Source organism: Ornithodoros turicata, chromosome 2 (assembly GCF_037126465.1).
Source record: "Ornithodoros turicata isolate Travis chromosome 2, ASM3712646v1, whole genome shotgun sequence".
NCBI lineage: Eukaryota > Metazoa > Arthropoda > Arachnida > Ixodida > Argasidae > Ornithodoros > Ornithodoros turicata.
This window is the reverse complement of record NC_088202.1, coordinates 56,912,497-56,932,637: the sequence shown is the minus strand read 5'-3', so window position 1 is coordinate 56,932,637 and position 20,141 is coordinate 56,912,497. Positions and strand designations below refer to the sequence as shown.

The following is a 20,141-nucleotide window of genomic DNA, read 5'->3' as shown; positions in this document are numbered from 1 at the left end:
CGACTGTGTTCCTTCCCTCGTGCGAACGCGAGTGTCGCCGCACGGGCGCCGTGAGCATACGCACTGTGCGCAATGTAAAAATTAATTTCTCACGTTTAAAAAATATAACCCTCGAGATTTTTCTATATGTTTGAGAAGAAGTGTTGTACTAACCGTGTGCACTGTCGGAAATTTTGTATGTCGGCCTCCACAGCACGAATTTTTAGGGTGAGTGTAGGCATTTTTGGCAAAATTGACGTTTTCTTCATTTTTGTACTCTGAAACAAACCGTTACAGCTGCAACGTCAATTTTTCGTATGTAGCTTGGCACATGTATTGGCTACCACGTGATTTTTTTTTCGTGACGGTCAAGCTAGAAACAGACGCTCAGCACTCCAAAGTAATATCACATTTTTTAGACATATTCGCGTCTCAGAAAAACTATCGTAATTATAAGCAATGTGAATTTGCATGCTTATGTTCTTTGCAAACAGTTTACAGAAGGCGTCTGAATTTCGTGGAAGCCTGAGAGAAAAATCATACGTAAAATAGGGTTTGCGGCATTTCGCAGAACTTGAGAGGGCTAAAAACTCGAGACGGTTAATAATTGCACTTGAGGATTTCTGGGCGATGTTATATACGTAATAAAGAGTCCACACAATTTTTTTCATGCAAATATGAGGGGCCGATCGACGCCCCAGGGACGTTTGGAGTGGAATGACCCAAGGAGATGATGAAGACACATTCGAGGGATAGAGCTAGAGTCACCAAATAAGCTACTCTAAATAAGTGACTCTAGATAGAGCAAGTTCGTGAGCACTGAATACAGAAGTCAATCATCCCAATTTCAAATATTTTCTATTTGAAACGAGTTTGAATTCCTACACACTTCAATGAGCACAAACTAAACAACTGACGAGTTTTAAAGTGCTTAAGTTGTGATCTATATATTTTTCGCAATGCATGAGAGTGAAAGAGAATATTCTTCTTCCCAGGAGCATGCATAGCAATACGCAGGAGTGCCTCGAGTGAAGTATGCTGTCTATTCATGCATAATTTCACACATCCCCTATTGAAAAATACTTCAGAAAATCTTACAAAAGAAATCTCCCAGACTGCTGGAGGAATTTCTATGAGGTTATGAGACTAAATCTTACAAAATTTCTCTCAGAGTTTCTTACAGGGATCCTGTAGGATTCCAGGGAGGATTTCTTACAGGCAGGGGCAATGCAGCTTTCTTACAGGGCGTCTTACAGGGTGGCCTGTGAGGCTTTCTCACAGGATTTCTTACAGGCCTCGAGACCCGCAAGAAAGCCTGTGAGAAAGTGTAATGGGCCACCCTGCAAGAAATATCCTAAGAAAGCTGCACTGCCACGTATGATAATTGAAGGATCCCATACTTACTTGCTGAGAAGTACTGAGAGTAAGTCGCATGCCGTCACTGTAAGGAATGTTGCAGAACATTTGTGGCCTAGCCAATAAGTTCAGAAAGGCATGACCCAACGCATTGTACACGTACTTGAAATGTCCAATGCGACGACCAAGAAATTTCTTCATGTGATTATGACAACTTTTTGTTTCGCACATTGGGAACGCGTAGGCTTTCTTCCGTAAAAGCATCATCCAACTTTCTCGAGACGAGAATGGGTTACGACCACGTACGAATCCAATTAATTTCCGCTCGCTGCCGCTTCTTCCGAGTTTAACCTAGAAGAAACAGCATTTTAAAAAGCACAGTTAAAACAACATGTGTGTGCGTGAGAGATAGCCATAGAAATATGTAACATACCGTTTGCCCAAAGCACAGTTGCTATAACCATCTCACTGCATTCTACCTTCCATTCCTCAGAATACGTGCGAACAGGGGTAAAGACGCATAAAGAATGAGAATGCGTAGTACGGACGATTATATACCACACACACACACGTGCTATATACCTCAAAAGCGACGAAAATCCTGAATTCCTGGCGATATTTGCATGAGATGCGTAGCTGCGTCCATGCGCTTCAACGTTTCAAAGCAGACTAACGAACTTGCTGGCAGTTGGAATAAACGCTGTTTCTGAATCACGCTGTTTTCTCATAGAAATCACAAGGCCAGACCCTGAATTATCCCACAGGATATTTTCACATTGGTGTGCCTGTGATGATAGGTATTCGAATCTGCATCCTTTGTGGGAAATTCTGAGAGACGAAGACGCTTCTGTAAGAAATTCTGAAGGAATGCTATGTTTCTATGAGATTTTCTGAAGTATTTTTCAATAGGGTCGCGTTTACAACTGGTGAACAGATTTACAAGATACAACACAATATATACAAATAATATACACTTGTGTGTGACAGCTCTAAGTTTATCCAAAACAAGAAAATCTCGACGAAAGATGAATTTTGGATTTCAAAATCTCAACAAGAGTACATGACATGGTGTAAGAAACTTGATGTTTATATCTTACTTTATCTCATAATAGAATTTTAAAAAAATAAAGGAAACTGCTAACAAAGACGTCAATGGTTATCAGAAGATTCTCGCACTACTAATGCAATTATAAACTCGAATAATACCGCCTGGATCCACCGTGGAACCAGTCTGGAAGAGCCATCCTAGGCTAGAACTTGGCTGGCCGTGGCTGTTTCCTTGCTGGGTCAGTGCAGTTTGAATTTCTATTCTGAAAGAATCCAACTCCCATTCGAAAACCAGGATGGTTCAGGGCTGTAATCGAGCTGGAAATGGGATGTCCCAGCGTGCACGCCGGATAGTGTGAGATTCCTGGCTGTGATAATCTGGGCTTATATTATGGCTAGCTCACCATACTTATATGAAGCGCAAAAATCTGTCGAAAATAATTGCACAACGTGTGCAAATAATTTATGCTCAAATATAATAAAATTAATGAAACAATAGTATAATACAATAAATAAAACAAAATTATAAAGTAAATAAATAAATAAAGACGGAAACGAGTGCAAAGTTAGGCACACAACTCCATGTACCTGAGTAGGTTGCAAAAAATAATTGTGCAATACTATAGGTCTTGGCTTTACCCTGTGAGAGTTTAGCTTTGCCAGTCTGTCAAACCGACACTATAGCCATAATGCGACTATCGTCATATGCGACCGAGCGCCATCAGCATCAATTCGGAATCTGTTTTGAACTTGGAAACGTCTGTTGGCGTAGGCTGGCGTCTAAGATCTAAGACGCAGTCTGGTAAATTAGATGGTTCTTCCTGCCTCTCAACTCCTCCGACCAATGTGAACGTCTTTGCATTTGTGTAGTCAGGTGCTTCGTCACGCATTTTGTTCCTGCACGAGCCCCATTAGGACAAAGGTAAGAGGCGTGTGTAGGACGGTTGACCCTCAAGTCCTAATTCTGAACCAAGAGGTGTAGGAGTGACCCGATATTTATCTATAGTTATCTGAACTGCCTTCATGATCCCGATTGCACGGGACGGACTTACCTTGTCGGACAATTAGACGAGAAAGTGCTACTGATAAGTGACGTTCGTGATTTCGGCTATACACGTACATGTATCAGACTTTGCATCAAATTGTGTGACATCACATTATATTCCTATAGTGTTGTCACTGTTGCTGCATGTACACTAAATATTTTTAGCATACCTGTTATTATACCTCTTATGAGGTATTAGTGTGGATCAGAAATTAATGGAAGCCGAGGGGTGTTTTCATTGTTTTGGCTACCGTCTTCATATACCTTCCTTTCTTGCTGTTAAACGAGTTTGCATAGACAGTGTCTTCGTTTGCAACAATTGTTGCGGTGAATCACTTCATCCCATCGTCATTCGTGTAGTTGTTGTTGTTGCAGCGGAACTACCTCACATTATTACAATAAATCTTTTAATTTCCTCGTGCAACAGTTTATCTCGAGTCAGTTGCTTCAACGTCATCTGATGTAAGTTTTCAGCAAGGATACACTACATACATCGAAAAACGTGGAATAGTAACGAAGCTTTGCATTGTGAGGCCTTCCAAAAGCGATATTCACTGAAGTCGCTTGGTGGTCTCGAGCTTGGTGGAGTCATTATTCTTCTGTTGATTATGCCGATTGTTTGTTTCTTACCAACATACATGGTGTTCATTTTTATTCGTTACACAATTTTTATTAAAGAACTAGTATAGTAAAATAGATGCACTTTTTCCAGTTGCCGTTTCCGTTCACGTTCGTTGCCGCTTTTCAGTTATATGGCCACGCGGACATTCGCTCGAAGAAAACAGAAGAAGAAGAAGGAAGAAAATCATGCAACTACATCATCACTAATTACCTAAAATTACCCCTTTAATTAGGGATTTCGCACAAAAGCGAGATAACAGAACGGGAGGTATTCGTCGTCGAAAGCAATTTCATGTTTAAAAAGCACTAAATGCACACGTGCGTTGAAATATCCATCGCCGAATTTCGCTATGCAAGTGAGCCGAGAACTAAGCACTTTTCTAGCGCAGAAAGAGCGACATGCAATCCACGTGAGAGGGCCACGTGCTTAGTAGCGATGGAGCTGATTGGTGTGGGAGCTAATCTATTGGCCAGATAGACTGGTCTTCGACCCAGATAAGGCGAAGGTCGCATCATTTCTGCGCTCGCATAGTGCGTATTTCCTGCTTCGGCTCATTTGCACGGCGAAATTCAGGGATGAATATTGCAAAACAGTTGCGGTTTTAAGCTTTTTTTAAACATGGAATGTCTTTCAACGAGGAATTTATTCCTTTCTGTTATCTCGCTTTGATGCGAAGTCCCATAACTAAAGAGTTGATTAATCAATGTTAGGTAATATGTGACCTTGTAGTTGCATACTTTCTTCCAGAGAATGTTCATCTGGCCATATAACTCATCTGCAAAACCGGCATCTATTTGGCTCTGGTAGTTTTTTAATAAAAATTATGTGACGTATAAAAGCAAACATCCTGCAGAATGCTTCTTTAGCTTCATACAGTCACATATCTGTAAAAGTCCGTACAACGCCCAAGAACACCGTGTGAATATAATCTGGAAGAAATAGAGACATAATTCCAAAATGTGGCATGTTTATTAGTGCAGCTGGTCCTTTAGATCCGCAGACGAGGTGGTGCATCTCTCTCACTGCTGTTTCATCAGTCCGTTCTCTTGGGGTGTTAGTGGTGATAGGGTCCGTGGCTGAGGCATAGTACTCTCCTTTATGGTAGCACCAACTACATCCGTAGTACCCGTGAAACCCAACAGCAGCATAATCCCATAAATCTGCTTTTAACAATGCTTCCTGGCTTGGTCTTCCATGTCACACCACTGAAAGTATCTTTTGCATCATCTAGTCCAAGGAAGGTGTCCATATCCGGGTTTCCCTTACCGCAGTTAAAAGCATGTGCGTCTGCCTCACAGTTTGCGGCAACTCAGTAATCAAATGAATGGGCTTAGTTGATATGCTTGCTGATTTAAATGCCCCATCAGTATTAAATGAATACGAGAAGTTGTTAGGTGATGACAAGACCTGACCGGGCTGGTATAATGCTTCACACTTTGCTCCGTCCAAGATACCTTAAAATTTGCTTGCCTCTTACTTCTGTACTGTGACTTCTGGCAACCTCTTGTCTAGTGGTCGGTTTGCACTGCAATGTGGCGCTCCGGAGGTGCTCTCCGGAAAAGGAGCAGGAGTGAAAGAAGTTGAGCCTTCAGCTACTGCTAATTAAATCTTTTAGATTTTCTATGTATCACTATGTGATGCACGACACTATTACTAGCCAAACATAGTGCATCTGTGAAGGCACAGTGCAATTGAGAATATTACACCCAGGCTGGAATATGTGCAGTGAGAGTACCATGTGCAGTGCATTGATCAAATAAATTTCCAAGTCACATTGAGTCTAATTCATTTTTGTGGAAATTCATTTACACTCATTGCAAAGCTCTGTACATCTAATGTGACTATACCACAAAAAAACGCTACTGGCAAATAGAAATGAAGAACCACTCCGATGAGAAATATGCTGCTGTGGCTCATTGGTTCAGAGAGATATGAGGACATTCAATGGGTTTCAAGCCACCACTTCTCATTAAATCTTATTAACACTTACTAGGATTTCTCAGTAAGACCACCATATTCAATGTAATATTTGTCCCAAATTATCTGGTGGTCACTGAATGAGATTTATGTACATTATATCCAATAGGTTCAATGAGATTTCGAATGAGACAGTTTCTAGTAGGGAACGCTGCAGTTGCCAACACGTTTTGGGCCTCCTACACCGCTGCTGCCGCTGATTCAAAACCAAGCAGAGCCGCGGCAGCAAAAAGCTGCTTTGCTGCCATGTTCCTACTCGCATAAAGCTAGGGGACCCTGGCCTTACCTCCATGCAATCTGGTGTGTAGAGACTGCATTTCGCAGCAATGGCGAACGCACTGCTCAACGGCTCGTGGCCTGGTTGCTTCTTAGCTATCTACCGAGGACTAAATACTCAACTCTGATACCTTTTAATCGGCCGTATCGTTCCAACAGTCAGAGCTCGGTTACACTCACTGGCTTTTCTTACCAGAACTACCGCTATTTCTCTTGGACTTAGATGCCGCCGATGAGTCCACATCACTCTTTTCGTGCTTTGAAGATTTCTTTTTCATTTCGATACCCAAAACGATATTTGTGGTCGTTGGTTGTGGCATGTAGTTTCGATTATCGTCTTGACTCTCCGTGAGCTCCAGCGACCTGCGGTAACCGATGGTCCGCTGCTGATACACCGTCCCAGTATCTGGGAAGTACTGCTGCTGCTGCTGTTGGTACATTGCCTGTTGACGTGTTACTGGAATTTGTTGAGAAGGTATTGGTTGATAACCGTATCTCTGCTGGCACGACGCAATCTGAACAGAAAGAGGGGAAAGCTGTGACACTGGGAGGATTGGTTGTCCAAGTGCAGGAGATTGGGAGCCTTGTATAGATTGCTTAGGACATCCAGCGACGGTCATCTGACAACTTGTGACAGAGGGCGCCTGCCCTGTTGCGTTCGTCGTGCAAACTTGTTGTCCAATTGTAGGGGATTGGAAGCCTTGTATAGACTGCTTAGGACATCCCGCGACGACCATCTGACAACTTGTGGCAGCGGGCGCCTGCCCTGTTGCGTTAGTCGTGCAAACTTGTCCAACTATAGGGGATTGGACGCCTTGCATAGACTGCTTAGGACATCCCGCGACGGTCATCTGACAACTTGTGACAGCGGGCGCCTGCCCTGTTGCGTTCATCGTGCAAGCTTGTTGTCCAACTGCAGGGGATTGGAAGCCTTGTATAGACTGCTTAGGACATCCCGCGACGGTCATCTGACAGCTTGTGACAGTGGGCACCTGCCCTATTGCATTCATCGTGCAAACTTGCTGTGGAGGTAGCTGGCCCGTTGATGTGACACGCCGAAAATCTGTCACGTGTTGGCTTTGTAATCCTCCGGTGAGTGAGGGACGGCACTGTTCCTGATTTATTGGGATCATGACGCAAGGCTGGGATGGCGCCTGGCATGTAGTAACCGTCTGGCAAGTTGTGGCTCCTTGGCTCTGAAAACCTGTATTCAGTGATGTTCGACACTGTGGCTGCATTGGTGCATTCTGATTGACGACTGCCTGAGCTTGTGGTGCCTGGATGCATGTTGCAAGTAACGCCTGGTGTCCTCCTGTAGGTCCTTGTTGGCAAATTGCATTGGCTTGCCCCACGTATCCAAGTGACTGACGCTGGTAAACAGGTGGAGGCTGGATAACTTGCTGGCACGGAACACCGTGCTGTGCAAGGTTTGTCGGGCTCCTGTTCAGCTGAGTGTTACTTCGGCAGCATACAGAGACAGTCTGACCTGCGTTGGATCGTGAAAGGGCGGCTGCTATTTCTTGCTGCTGCGATTGGCTGGGAGTCCTTCCCATGCCAACGGCAGAGGATGTTCGCACTGGTAGATAGCTGACTCCGATTTGTTGAATCTGCGTAAACAATCAAAAACTACTTCCATGAGTTTTAATACGAGTTTCTCTTTGTTTTTCACACAGTAATCTTTTGCAAGGAACACCTCGTAAAACCAAAGCTCGACTACTTGACTGCCTTGTGTCACAAGAAAAGAAGAATACTCGTTTGGTGCTGTTATTCTGAATTATACATAGCGAAAATCCTATTCACTTTTGTTTCAGTGGGTGAGATATAACAACGACGCGTAAGGACATGCTCAATTGAGGTCAACCGACAGAGTCGTTGGTATTGCTGTTCATGTAGTCGTTGAACTTACAGGAGATACCTGCTGCTGCGCCAGCCGAGCAGGGACCGATTGGCACAAAGCATTCGCGGAGTAATATCCTGGCCCAGATTGCACCACACCTTGCACGTACGTGGTCGGAGAGGCGGGACGTGGTTTGGGTTTCTCTTGCTCCACGTTGTAGATGCACTTTTGTCGTGTAATTGTTTCGGTAGATACCACTTGAAGGGCAGATTTGCTGTCGTTGCTCCTGCCAGCATGTCGGCCACCACCTTCTTCATGAATGGTGCCATAACTTTTGGAAATATTGACGGCATATGTAGGGCCGATGATGGTCTCTCCTGCACGAATAACATCGTTGTTGCTCACGGATTTAGCTGAAGAAAACCTGCGACGTGATCCTGGGGAAATGGCAGTTCTGCTTGCAGTAGCGGTGATGGCAATGCCGCCGTCATAAGCAGCGGCTGCACAAGCTGACGCGGAGCTCTTGTTCCTTGAAGGAGACATTGCAGGTGCATCCATGGGTCCTGCTTTCATTGTAATGTTAATGGATGCGACACCATCGCTGAAGATAAAAGGTAGATGAAGGTTAGATTTACAGTATATATATAAAAGTGAAAAAAAAAAGAAAAGTTATAAAAAAAGCTGATAAAGGTGGTGCAATTGTGGTAATGAACAAAACAGATTATATTAACGAGGGCATTCGGCAGTTATCTTGCACATCATTTTACAAAGCCCTCGAAGCTGACCCTGCGGAACAGATCACTGCTAATGTTATCCGTAGCTTGAAAGATCTGAAAACCAGCAAAAAGATAGACACTACCCTGTACGAGTACTTACTCCCTACAGATCCCGTGCCAGGCAGATTTTACATGCTCCCCAAGACCCATAAACCTGGGAACCCAGGGCGCCCGATAGTTTCGTGTAACGGTACAGCTACCGAAAATATTTCCAGCTTTGTAGATTATCTTCTTAAAGATATACCCCCAAAACTTCCATCCTACATTAAAGATACAAATCACTTCCTGGAAATATTAAGTCAGTGCCAACCTTCCCCTCAAGTTTGCTGGTCACGCTAGACGTTTCTTCCCTCTATACCAACATCCCCCACGAAGATGGCATTGCTGCAGCTCAAAGGGCGTTTTTAAAATATTCGGACAACTCATACGATCCTTGTGTTCTATTCACATTCCTTAACCTTATTCTGAAAAATAACAACTTTGAATTTGATGGTAAACATTACTTGCAAGTCAGTGGCACGGCTATGGGCACTAAGATGGCACCAAATTATGCAAACATCTTTATGGGTAATCTGGAGGAGGCATTTCTGTTCCAATGCGAGAAAAAGCCGACGTTGTACAAGCGTTTTCTGGACGACATCTTTATGGTTTGGCCATATTCGGAGGACGATCTGAATATATTCATTAGCAATTTTAACCAAGCACATCCGTCTATCAAATTCACCCATTCTTACTCAGCTCTAACTGTTAACTTCCTAGATGTCCAGGTAAAGTTAACGGACGGGGTCCTAACTACGGACCTGTTCCGTAAACCTACGGACTCCCAGCAGTACCTAGCTTTCAAGAGTTGTCACCCGCGGCACACTAAACTTGCTATCCCCTACAGTCAGGCACTTCGTTATAGACGCATCTGTTCCAGCGAAAGTGATCTGGATAGAAATTCGAACCAACTCAAGCAAACATTCATCAGTCGCCAATTCCCACCCAGTTTAGTTGAGGACGCAATAAGGAAGGCCCGCAGGACAGATCGCAAAGCTCTGTTCCAAAACCGCAACCGCAAATCAGACAATGGTTCCGTCAACCTCGTTGTAACATTCAACAATAATGTTTCCAACATCAACAGTATACTTAATCGCCACCACGGTATTCTTTGTCAGTCAGAGCGCATGCGACAAATCTTCCCGGAACCGCCACGTGTGACCTACAGGCGCTCGCAAAACCTCCACGATAATCTAGTCAGCTCCAAAGTCAACCGACCAACAAGTCCGACGGCAGGCTGCCACCCGTGCAATGGCCGCCGATGTCAAATATGCAAACTAATGCGAAGTGCCCACGTGCTTAACAGCACAAATTCTAATTTCTTCGTCAAAATTCATGGTGACTTTGACTGCAATTCATCCAACGTCATTTATGCCATTCAGTGCAACGCGTGTCAAGCACAATACGTAGGTCAAACCAAAACATCTTTTCGGATCAGGTTCAATAACCACCGGTGGGACGTTAATAAAAAGCCAAATCTTCCTGTTTCTCGTCATTTCAACCAGCCTGGTCATTCAATAAATGACGTTGCCCTTTTTATTCTTCAATCAAACTTTAGCTCCGATAGAGGCCGGGAACAACGCGAGTCTTACCTCATTTACAAATTCCAATCAATCATTAACGAAGATACCGGTGTACTTTCAACAGTAAGGAATCTGGTCCTCCAGATGGGATATACTTTCCCATTTTTTCCTTTTATTTTCATTTTTTTTTCTTTTCAGCCATGGCCTCAGTACAGCTCACCCTGAGCTGGCTCCCCAAGAAAGATGACATCACCACCCGGGCTTGACCTTGCGGAATGTTCCAGAATATGACTCAGACAACTGCCACGTGGCATACTTGCCGATTGTGACGTCACCCAGGAAACCTATTTAAGCAATATGCAACCCTTGTACCTCTTTTGTCCTGACGAAGACAGTGCCACTGTCGAAACGCCCACCACTCTTTTTTTTAATCTATGTGTTAAATTGCACATTAAATAAATTATTTTTTGTTAACGTTCCTGTAATCTGTAGTCCAAGTCTTATTATTTCACTTTTATTGAACTTCGTAGCCGTCTGATATGTTAACCTATTTGTTCTATATATATATATATATATATAGAAGTTCAAAAAAAGACGCGGAAACAGATTTTAGGGAAGTTAAAAACACTAGTTTATTACATGGGGAGACGTTAAAAAGTAAAATGGGCAAGGGGTCGACGTTTCGACAGTGGCACTGTCTTCGTCAGGACAAAAGATGCGTAGCTGATTACACATTTCTTAAATAGGTTTGCTACATGACGTCATAATCGGTACGGGCACGCCACAGGCGTTTGTCAGTGAGTCAGATTCGGGAATATTCCAGAAGGTCAAGTCCGGGTGGTGATGTCATTCGCCGTAGGTCACTGTCCGCTTTGGGGAAAATTCCGGGCAGGGTGAGCGCTGCTTCAAACTTTGCTGAAAAAAAGTACAACAGAAGGGAAACGAAAAGGAGGAAAGTGTAGCTCATCTAGGCGGCCAAATTTCTTACCGTTGAAAGTGCTCCCAGATCTTCGTTAATGGTTGATTGGAATTTGTAAATGAGATAAGATTCGCGTTGTTCCCTGCACCGATCTGAGCTAAAATTTGACTGGAGAATAAAAAGTGACACGTTATTTAGTGAATGACCTGGTTGTTTGAAATGGCGAGAGACCGGGAGGTTTGGCTTTTTGGTAACGTCAGATCGGTGGTTGTTGAACCTGATTCGAAATGATGTTTTAGTCTGACCTACGTATTGTGCTTGGCACATGCCGCACTGAATGACATAAATGACGTTAGATGAATTACAGTCGAAGTCACCATTAATTTTGACGGAAAAATTGGAATTAGTACTTTTAAAAGTACTAATGTAAGTACTAATGTAAGTACTAAGTACTAAAAGTAAAAGTACTAATTCCAATTTTTCCGTCAAAATTAATGGTGACTTCGACTGTAATTCATCTAACGTCATTTATGTCATTCAGTGCGGCATGTGCCAAGCACAATACGTAGGTCAGACTAAAACATCATTTCGAATCAGGTTCAACAACCACCGATCTGACGTTACCAAAAAGCCAAACCTCCCGGTCTCTCGCCATTTCAAACAACCAGGTCATTCACTAAATAACGTGTCACTTTTTATTCTCCAGTCAAATTTTAGCTCAGATCGGTGCAGGGAACAACGCGAATCTTATCTCATTTACAAATTCCAATCAACCATTAACGAAGATCTGGGAGCACTTTCAACGGTAAGAAATTTGGCCGCCTAGATGAGCTACACTTTCCTCCTTTTCGTTTCCCTTCTGTTTTTCTTTTTTTCTTTTTTTCAGCAAAGTTTGAAGCAGCGCTCACCCTGCCCGGAATTTTCCCCAAAGCGGACAGTGACCTACGGCGAATGACATCACCACCCGGACTTGACCTTCTGGAATATTCCCGAATCTGACTCACTGACAAACGCCTGTGGCGTGCCCGTACCGATTATGACGTCATGTAGCAAACCTATTTAAGAAATGTGTAATCAGCTACGCATCTTTTGTCCTGACGAAGACAGTGCCACTGTCGAAACGTCGACCCCTTGCCCATTTTACTTTTTAACGTCTCCCCATGTAATAAACTAGTGTTTTTAACTTCCCTAAAATCTGTTTCCGCGTCTTTTTTTGAACTTCTGTAAAACTTCGTGGCCGTTTGATAATCCTTTTACCTCACCCTATATATATATATATATATATATATATATATATATATATAAGCAGGAAAAATCAGAAGACGACAAAGAGCTTACAGGAAAACACAGGATTCTTGGATGTGGAAGAAGTTACAAAACGGTAGTATCTCAACCAACTTATACCGGAAGCCTACAGATGCTCAGCAGTACTTATCGTTCTGCAGTTGCCATCCAAGACATACTAAGTTAGCCATACCTTATAGTCAGGCATTGCGCTACCGCAGAATATGCACTAACGATGCCGAACTAGACAACCATCTCCAACGACTAGAACAAACCTTCATTGATCGTGAATACCCGGACAAACTTGTGAAAGACGCTATAGCCAGGGCAAGATCCACAGATCGCCAACAATTGCTCCAAAGATCTCCTCGAACCAATGGAAACTCTGCAGTAAATCTCACTGTCACATTCAATGGCAGCGTTCCTAACATTAGCCGGATACTCAACCGCCACTACACAATTCTTTCACAATCTGATCGGATGAAGGAAATATTCTCACAGCCACCGCGCGTAAGTTATCGCCGGGCGCGGAACAACCAAGACAGACTAGTAAATGCCAAAATTAACAAACTTCCAGAAAATAACATTGGCTGCCACCCTTGTAATGCAAGTAGATGCCAAATTTGTAAATCAATTCAAGCCGCTAACTCTGCAGAAAGTACCAATTCTAATTATCGGGTCAACATTAATGCCGACTTTAACTGTAATTCTTCCAATGTTGTCTATCTTCTTCAATGCAATGAATGCAACGCCCAATATATCGGACAGACAGCTACGTCATTTAGAACGCGATTCAATAACCACAAATCTGACGTCGCGAAGAAACCTAATCTGCCAGTGTCGCGCCATTTCAGTAAACCAGGACACTCAATCACCAATATATCTATTTTCATCCTGCAGTCAGGCTTTCCTTCCCAACGGCTCAGGGAACAGCGCGAATCTTATCTCATTCATAAATTCCAGTGACAGATAAACGAAGATCCAGGAATCCTTTCTACTATTCGCAACCTGCATTCCTAATCCAGCACAATACATACGCTCTTTTGTCTCTCTTTTTCAGGCTCACTGGTATTTCCTCAAGGTCCTGCTGCACAGACCCGGCCATTCCCCTTTCACTTAGTCACCAACCTGTGTTAGTCATGACAAAAGCGTATGCGGTGATCTCTTTCCCTTGTACATAACCCTCTCCCATATATAAAGCTTGTTCTTGTCACCAAACCCCAGCCCCCTCGAAGGCAGCGCTGACTGCCGAAACGTCGTCCCCTATCCCTATATGTGTTAATAAACTCCCCTTTGTGTTTTCCTGTAAGCTCTTTGTCGTCTTCTGATTTTTCCTGCTTATTTCATTCTCGTGGTCAACGGCCCTCCTAAGCTTCTAATCTATATATATATATGTATATAGGGTGTCTCAGTTAAATCGCCGCGCTAACTAATTCGCGAACGGGTGCACCTATCGAATAACTTTCTTCTTCACACGTATCTGTTCGATACCATCTGCACGCTGCGCACCGTGTGAATGAGTGGGAGGCGCTCATTATTTAAATAAAAATTCTAATGAGTTTCGTGAAAAACAACTTCTAATGCAGGGCGCCGTCGACATTAAAATGGGTGCTGCCCCTTTCGGGACCTTCAGTGCACACATTTTCGATAAAAATCTGCCACGAAGCGGGCCATTTCTTGCTGTAATTAATTGGTTTCGGTTTACATCTTTTTGTCGCGGTTGATCACGGTGAAGCACAAAAGGACGCTCTTCCACTCCCTTATCCACGAATGAATTACGTGTTCTTGAGCTTACTTGGCAACGGGGAGTGTTGAAGAAAAGTTACAGCGTCATACAGGCTTCGCTAGTCCCCCACCCCGCGTATCTGACTGATATGCGCCATTTCTGTTATGATCGCACGGACGAAACACAGTTTATCGCATAGTACCTTAATATCTCAGCACTCGCGCCCAAACTCTTTCTTCGCAGTCCCTATTGCGAACTAAGCTCAAGAACACGGAATTCATTGGTGGATAAGGCAGTGGAAGAGCGTCCTTTTGCGCTTCACCGCGACCAGCCGCGACAACAATATGTAAACCGAACTCAATTAATTACTGCAACAAATGATCCGCTTGCGTAGCACAATTTTAACGAAAAGGTGTCCACTGAAAATCCCAAAAGGTATAGTACACACTGTAATGCCGACGGCAACCTGATTTAGACGTTATGTTTTTCACGAAACTCATTGGAATTTTTATTTAAATAATGAGCACCTCCCACTCATTCACACGGTGCGCAGCTGGTATCGTACAGATACTTGTAAAAAAAAGTTATTCGATTGGTGCACCCGTTCGCGAATTATTTAGTTGGGATTTAACCAACACTCGAAACTCAACACTCCTACTTACAATGAGCAAAGCTTTAAAAGGCGAGTGAGCAGGTGTATCGACGTGAACGGTATCCTTTCCTTAAGCATTGGCGGCAGGGGCAGATACAAAACGCAACCGGACATGACTACGTAAAGCCTTGTCATGTCGGGCAGTGTATCTCTCCCTGTCACTCCTCATGCTCAAGGGAACGATTCCGTCCACGGACGTCGACTACATACCATGAAAAGGATAACGCGAATGATTGAACAGCCAACCAGGTTTAGTGAAAAGCTGAAGGCAGGAATTGCTCTCTGAACGAAGAACAAGCAAAGTTTAGATTTGTTTCCTTTAAGACAATGTTTCCATCATCATAAAATTTCAACAATGCTGACCGATGGGACGTTCAAACTCGCACAGCCATGACTCGACTCCGTCCGATTGCCACTTGGCATCAAGCAGCGACGGAACTTCTAGGACGTAAAAATTCAACAACGACGAAATCGTCAACACCGTGTACTGCTGCGGTTTGAGAAGCTAACGACAAGTTTCTTAAGATTGGAATCTAGAAGAGGGTCCTAGAACGACAGAACGGGTACAGTGTGGTCATAGGTGACTGCAGTATAAATATAGTAGAGTAAAGGTACAAATCAAACTTACAACTGTGTTTCTCTATTCTCAATGTGCCCTCGTTCCCAACCAACGCACCACCCATGGGAGTGTTCGGTACGCCTTTCTCTATAAGCCCCGGCTACATATCAGCCGTCAACCGAACCAAATTTCAATTATATTTACTTACAGATTGCGTAGCTCCACGCCCTGTGAAGAAAAAAGACAATAGGAAAAACTTAGAAACGGAAAAGAGCACAGAAAATCAAAATGCACGGAACTATAGTGGTCTGAGCGGGCAGGAAGAGTGACGGGAAACAATCGGCAGCAGGGAGACACCAACTTACACCATCAATTTTTCAGTGCGTCTGACTAATTTGGTCCTGTAATAGGCGTCCAATGATATACGACGACAACGATCTCTCAGAAGCATGTGATTTAGCCACTAAACCTTTTAATATTCTAAAATTAGCTCCTTCGTTGTGTACGTACACAGAACGTGGCTAACGAGCCATTATTGTCAACAAATGCCCTAACAGAGCCTGTCAGAAAATGACTTTTTTTTCCCTCTTGCAGTATGGCGTGGTGGACACGCTCACATGAGATATGAGGTACACTTCCTGCTCCCAGACAGAGAGGACTTCTATTTGTTGTCTTCTGTAAGAACTATTATAGGTAGTCTTCGGGATCCAGCGCGCTGCATACCATTGATCGGTCGGTTTCTGCGAGGTGGAGCGACAAGGAGCCGGTCGGAGCGAGACCAGAAAGCGCTTTCGGGAATTGGAGAAGGAAAACGCTACGATACAGATGACGCATCTTTCGTCAAAAATGGGAGAGAGAGGCGTAATTTTGGATGATCTTGACTTACATCTTGACATCGGAGGTTTGGCAGTTTATCTTCTATTTTTGACGAGAGGTGGAGCCACATGTATCGTAGTGCTCTCTTTCTCCGGTTCCCGAAAGCACTTTCTGGCCTGGTTCTGACCATTTCCTTACCGAACCGCATTGCAGCGACCGATCGATCGACTGTGTGCATCGCGGCGGTTAAGCTCCCTATTGGCATGGCTCCGACCGGTTCCTTGCCACTCCACTACACAGCGATCAACCGTATGATGCGCGCCGGTTCACGACAGCATCCTAAGTCTTGATGTCTTAATGAATCGTCACTCAAACGGCTCGCGAACAGTTTTGACAGTGCCCAACCAGAGGACTCCATTCTGTGTCACGCGCTCTTCATATTCTCCCTCTACGATACCGTTCGCGGAAAGTTTGGTTGGAAACGATTCACTAAACCTAATTAGATTGCGATTCCCTACAAATCTTCCATCACGCGAGTGAGTTGATTTTTAGCACGCTCTGGATGAAATACTGTTCACAGTCGGATTCCTTGCATGATTGAATTGGTCGTGTACCATTCTCCTAACAATGCCTTCCGACCAACGGTAGGATCGCATCTGTTCCATTCACGCAATCCCATGACAGTTATTAGTCCAGGTTATTCCGTAGTCCAAAATCTAGCGAAAACGTGCTAAAAGGTGTACTACTGACGGGGAAGTTACAATATGCGCAATTTCAGAGAAAGGTCACAGGCATTTTTGTTTAAAAAACGTGCATAATGCACAAGTTCCGAAGTGTAACCACGAAGCCAAGCCTGTTCAGTAGTCTGTTAGTATTAGTGCATCGTACGCTATAGCCTTTAGGTACGTAAGGGATAGCCTAGTGATCCTGCGCAGTACGCGAAGCTTTTGTTATGCGCGCGCACCGATGCTGTCTTTTACGTACGCAAAGGCGAAAGCCTATGATGCACTAAAGCTCTCTAATTCGAGAAAGTTAGGCGTACATACGTCGTTTGCCATTGCTAATTCAGGTCGGCCGTCGCTTGACCGTTGTTTCTGTTTCTTGTCTTTCTTGCTTTCGTCCTCGTTAACTGGAGGTTTATTCGGGGATGCCGTTGCGTGCGCCGTGTGCTTCTTGTCCTTCTGGCTTTCCTCCTCGTTAAGTGGTGGCTTATCCGGGGATGACATCGCGTGCGGTAATCCTCCGAAGGACCTGCTCAATAAACATGTGTTGTAGCCCACCGTAAAGAAGAAAAAAATGCCGAGACTTCCACAGAGGGCACCCCTTTTTGGGGGCACATCACGATACTGTGTTGAGTCCACTAGGCCGGAAACCGACGTACGGAGATACGAAATCCGAGACTCCACCCAGACGGAGGTAGGTCGTAGGAAATAACGAAGAGTGAAAACAAGGAAATCTGATCCTTTGTGGTGGTGGTGCTGGTGAAAGGGCTCGCCATTGTCGGCTTCACAGAGGTGGACAATCATTTGTAAAGTACACCACTTATCAATATGGTGTCACGGTGTCACCAGGAATCTATCAGACGTAGCCTGTGCGTAAACGTGGAAACGTTGCGAACTTTGAAATGTAGAAATTGAAAATAGAAATTGAAAATGAAAAGAACATAGGGAGGCAGTGAAACGGTCTGCTATAAAGCTCACTCATGTGATCTCTTGCAACAACTGCATAGCTGAAAATGTAGTGTACGCTTTCCACCTGAATCGCACCTCTGTGACAACGAAACACGGAATCAGTGATGTACTCTAGCCTTCGTGTTAACTTGAATCAGGGCACCCAACGACGTGAAGATAAACGTGACACAATGGAAACAATGAAGTTTGCGCGAGGGAAAATGCTTGTAACGGACCAAGGACCGAGGATGGGGCGATATAACTGTTGCGCCTTACCTCGACTGCAGTGACTGCCTTGAGGTCTCTCTGGCAGGAGCTGCCGGCACGCCCTAGAATTTTGTGAACCGTCGTCCGAAGATCAGAACGATCGGCCTTCCGTGATCTCGATAACGTGCACAGCGGAGAGCGTGGCCATACTTCGTCAACTTTCTCGCTTTATCTATTCAGTGACGGACAACCAAATAGAACGACAAATACAGTATTGAGATAGTTTATAGTATGGTATCCTTGGACATCGAGACCGTCGGTATACCCGTACATGTAGATACCAAAAATATTTATTATCTTAAGATAATAAATATTTTTGAAAAATCCTACAGGAATTCTCACAAGAAACATCGCTCAGAATCGTAAGAGAAATCCTATGGGATTATTGCCCAAATTCTAACAGGTTTTCTCATAGACATTCTTATAGCTTGTTTCTCACAGGACGCTGTCCAAATGTTCTTATAAGACTTGCAGGAGACAGTAAAGAAATGATGTTCTACACCAAGTGATAATCTGTGTCACCTGTTCACTCTTTATTTAAATCCTTAAAAAAATCGCGTGTGCGGAACAAACGAACTCAGCCTTGTAGCCCTCGGAGGATCTGAGGGCTTCTCATTAAAATATCGTTGATATGCATCTGAAAAGAAAGCAAGAACGTACGTCATAATGTCAATTGTGACATTACGATGTTACATATGCTCTTGTTTGGAAAAGCAGGCAAAGCATATGTGTGTGCAGAAATTGGATGAAGGAGCACAGATTTTAGAATACAGGCATGGTGCAATAAAAATCATGATCTAGACCAGAACGCCGCAATTGTGATACACACGCTCACTTCAGCCGGAGTATTAATTTATACTCGCATGTAATGGTGACTACTGTGCGGGATAAGCTGTTTTAGTGATGATAAGGCATATCGCTGTGAAGAGATCATTATTGCGAGTCATATAGCATTCCAATAGGAGAACAACAAGCGCTGCTTTAATTTTCTTGCTCTTTTTATGGACCTAACACATTCTGCAGACTTTTTGCACCTTCCGTAGTCTGCACCTTCTGTTCCAAATGTAAGACCGCAAATACGTCTACATGGTGTTTATGCGGTCTTACGTTTGGTACAGAATGTGCAGAATACAGAAGGTGCCGAAGGCAGAATGTATGAAGTCCCTTAAAAGAGCATAAAATCGTCTACAAATAAAGATGCATAGTAGTCATGCATTTTGGCTCGCTATACAAACGCGATTGTCTAAGAGTATAAAGCACAACTTGACTTGCCCAGCAAGAAAGTTGTAAAAAAAGATGCAATACCAATATACAATCAAGCAAGACCTAAACAAATACAGCATGAATTCATAAAAATCATGCACAGCACATACATGGCAAGACAAGAAATGTCATTCTGTATAATGTGTAAGTGTTTGTCGTACACTCCTCATCTCCCACCCATACCAAAAAATGAAGAGCCGAGGAGGATACTACAACTAGTGAACAGATACGATATTTGATGGTTTGCTGAGGGGAGATTTTCTCTAGCGGGAGATCAACAATATTCTAAATACACAATTTTGGAAGCTTCAGTACTGTACTTCAGACATTAGCGTACCTTTACCGTTACTTTATACACCTCAATCATTTTAAAATTCAGGACGTTAGACCGAGCACCTCACGCAAACAGTACATGAAACTGACTACAGTTCACGCGATGCATGGACGGATTCGGCGGCCAGTCGAAACAATGGGAGGAACTGGCCTTCTGAAACAAATTTTTGCACTC

The 20,141-nt window shown here is 43.7% G+C and overlaps 1 protein-coding gene across 1 annotated transcript; it reads right to left on the bottom strand.

Moving 5' to 3' along the window:
• Positions 1–6,420: 6,420 nt before the first annotated feature.
• LOC135385455 (uncharacterized) lies at positions 6,421–18,535 on the bottom strand. The gene is made up of 5 exons (XM_064614775.1): positions 18,380–18,535; positions 17,480–17,684; positions 15,826–15,845; positions 8,209–8,740; positions 6,421–7,909 (listed from the first exon to the last, which is right to left on the bottom strand). Exons 2-5 carry the CDS (start codon positions 17,657–17,659, stop codon positions 6,479–6,481), a joined length of 2,163 nt encoding a protein of 720 aa, XP_064470845.1. The 5' UTR covers positions 17,660–17,684; positions 18,380–18,535; the 3' UTR covers positions 6,421–6,478.
• Positions 18,536–20,141: the final 1,606 nt, after the last annotated feature.

Excerpts from the sequence above, each read along its gene's own strand:
- LOC135385455 (XM_064614775.1), bottom strand. The coding sequence starts at position 17,659 with ATGTCATCCCCGGATAAGCCACCACTTAACGAGGAGGAAAGCCAGAAG. Across the intron at positions 15,846-17,479 it reads AATTAGCAATGGCAAACGAC|GGCGTGGAGCTACGCAATCT; the intron begins GTATGTACGCCT and ends TTTTCTTCACAG. Across the intron at positions 8,741-15,825 it reads GGCGTGGAGCTACGCAATCT|CGATGGTGTCGCATCCATTA; the intron begins GTAAGTAAATAT and ends TTTTATCTTCAG.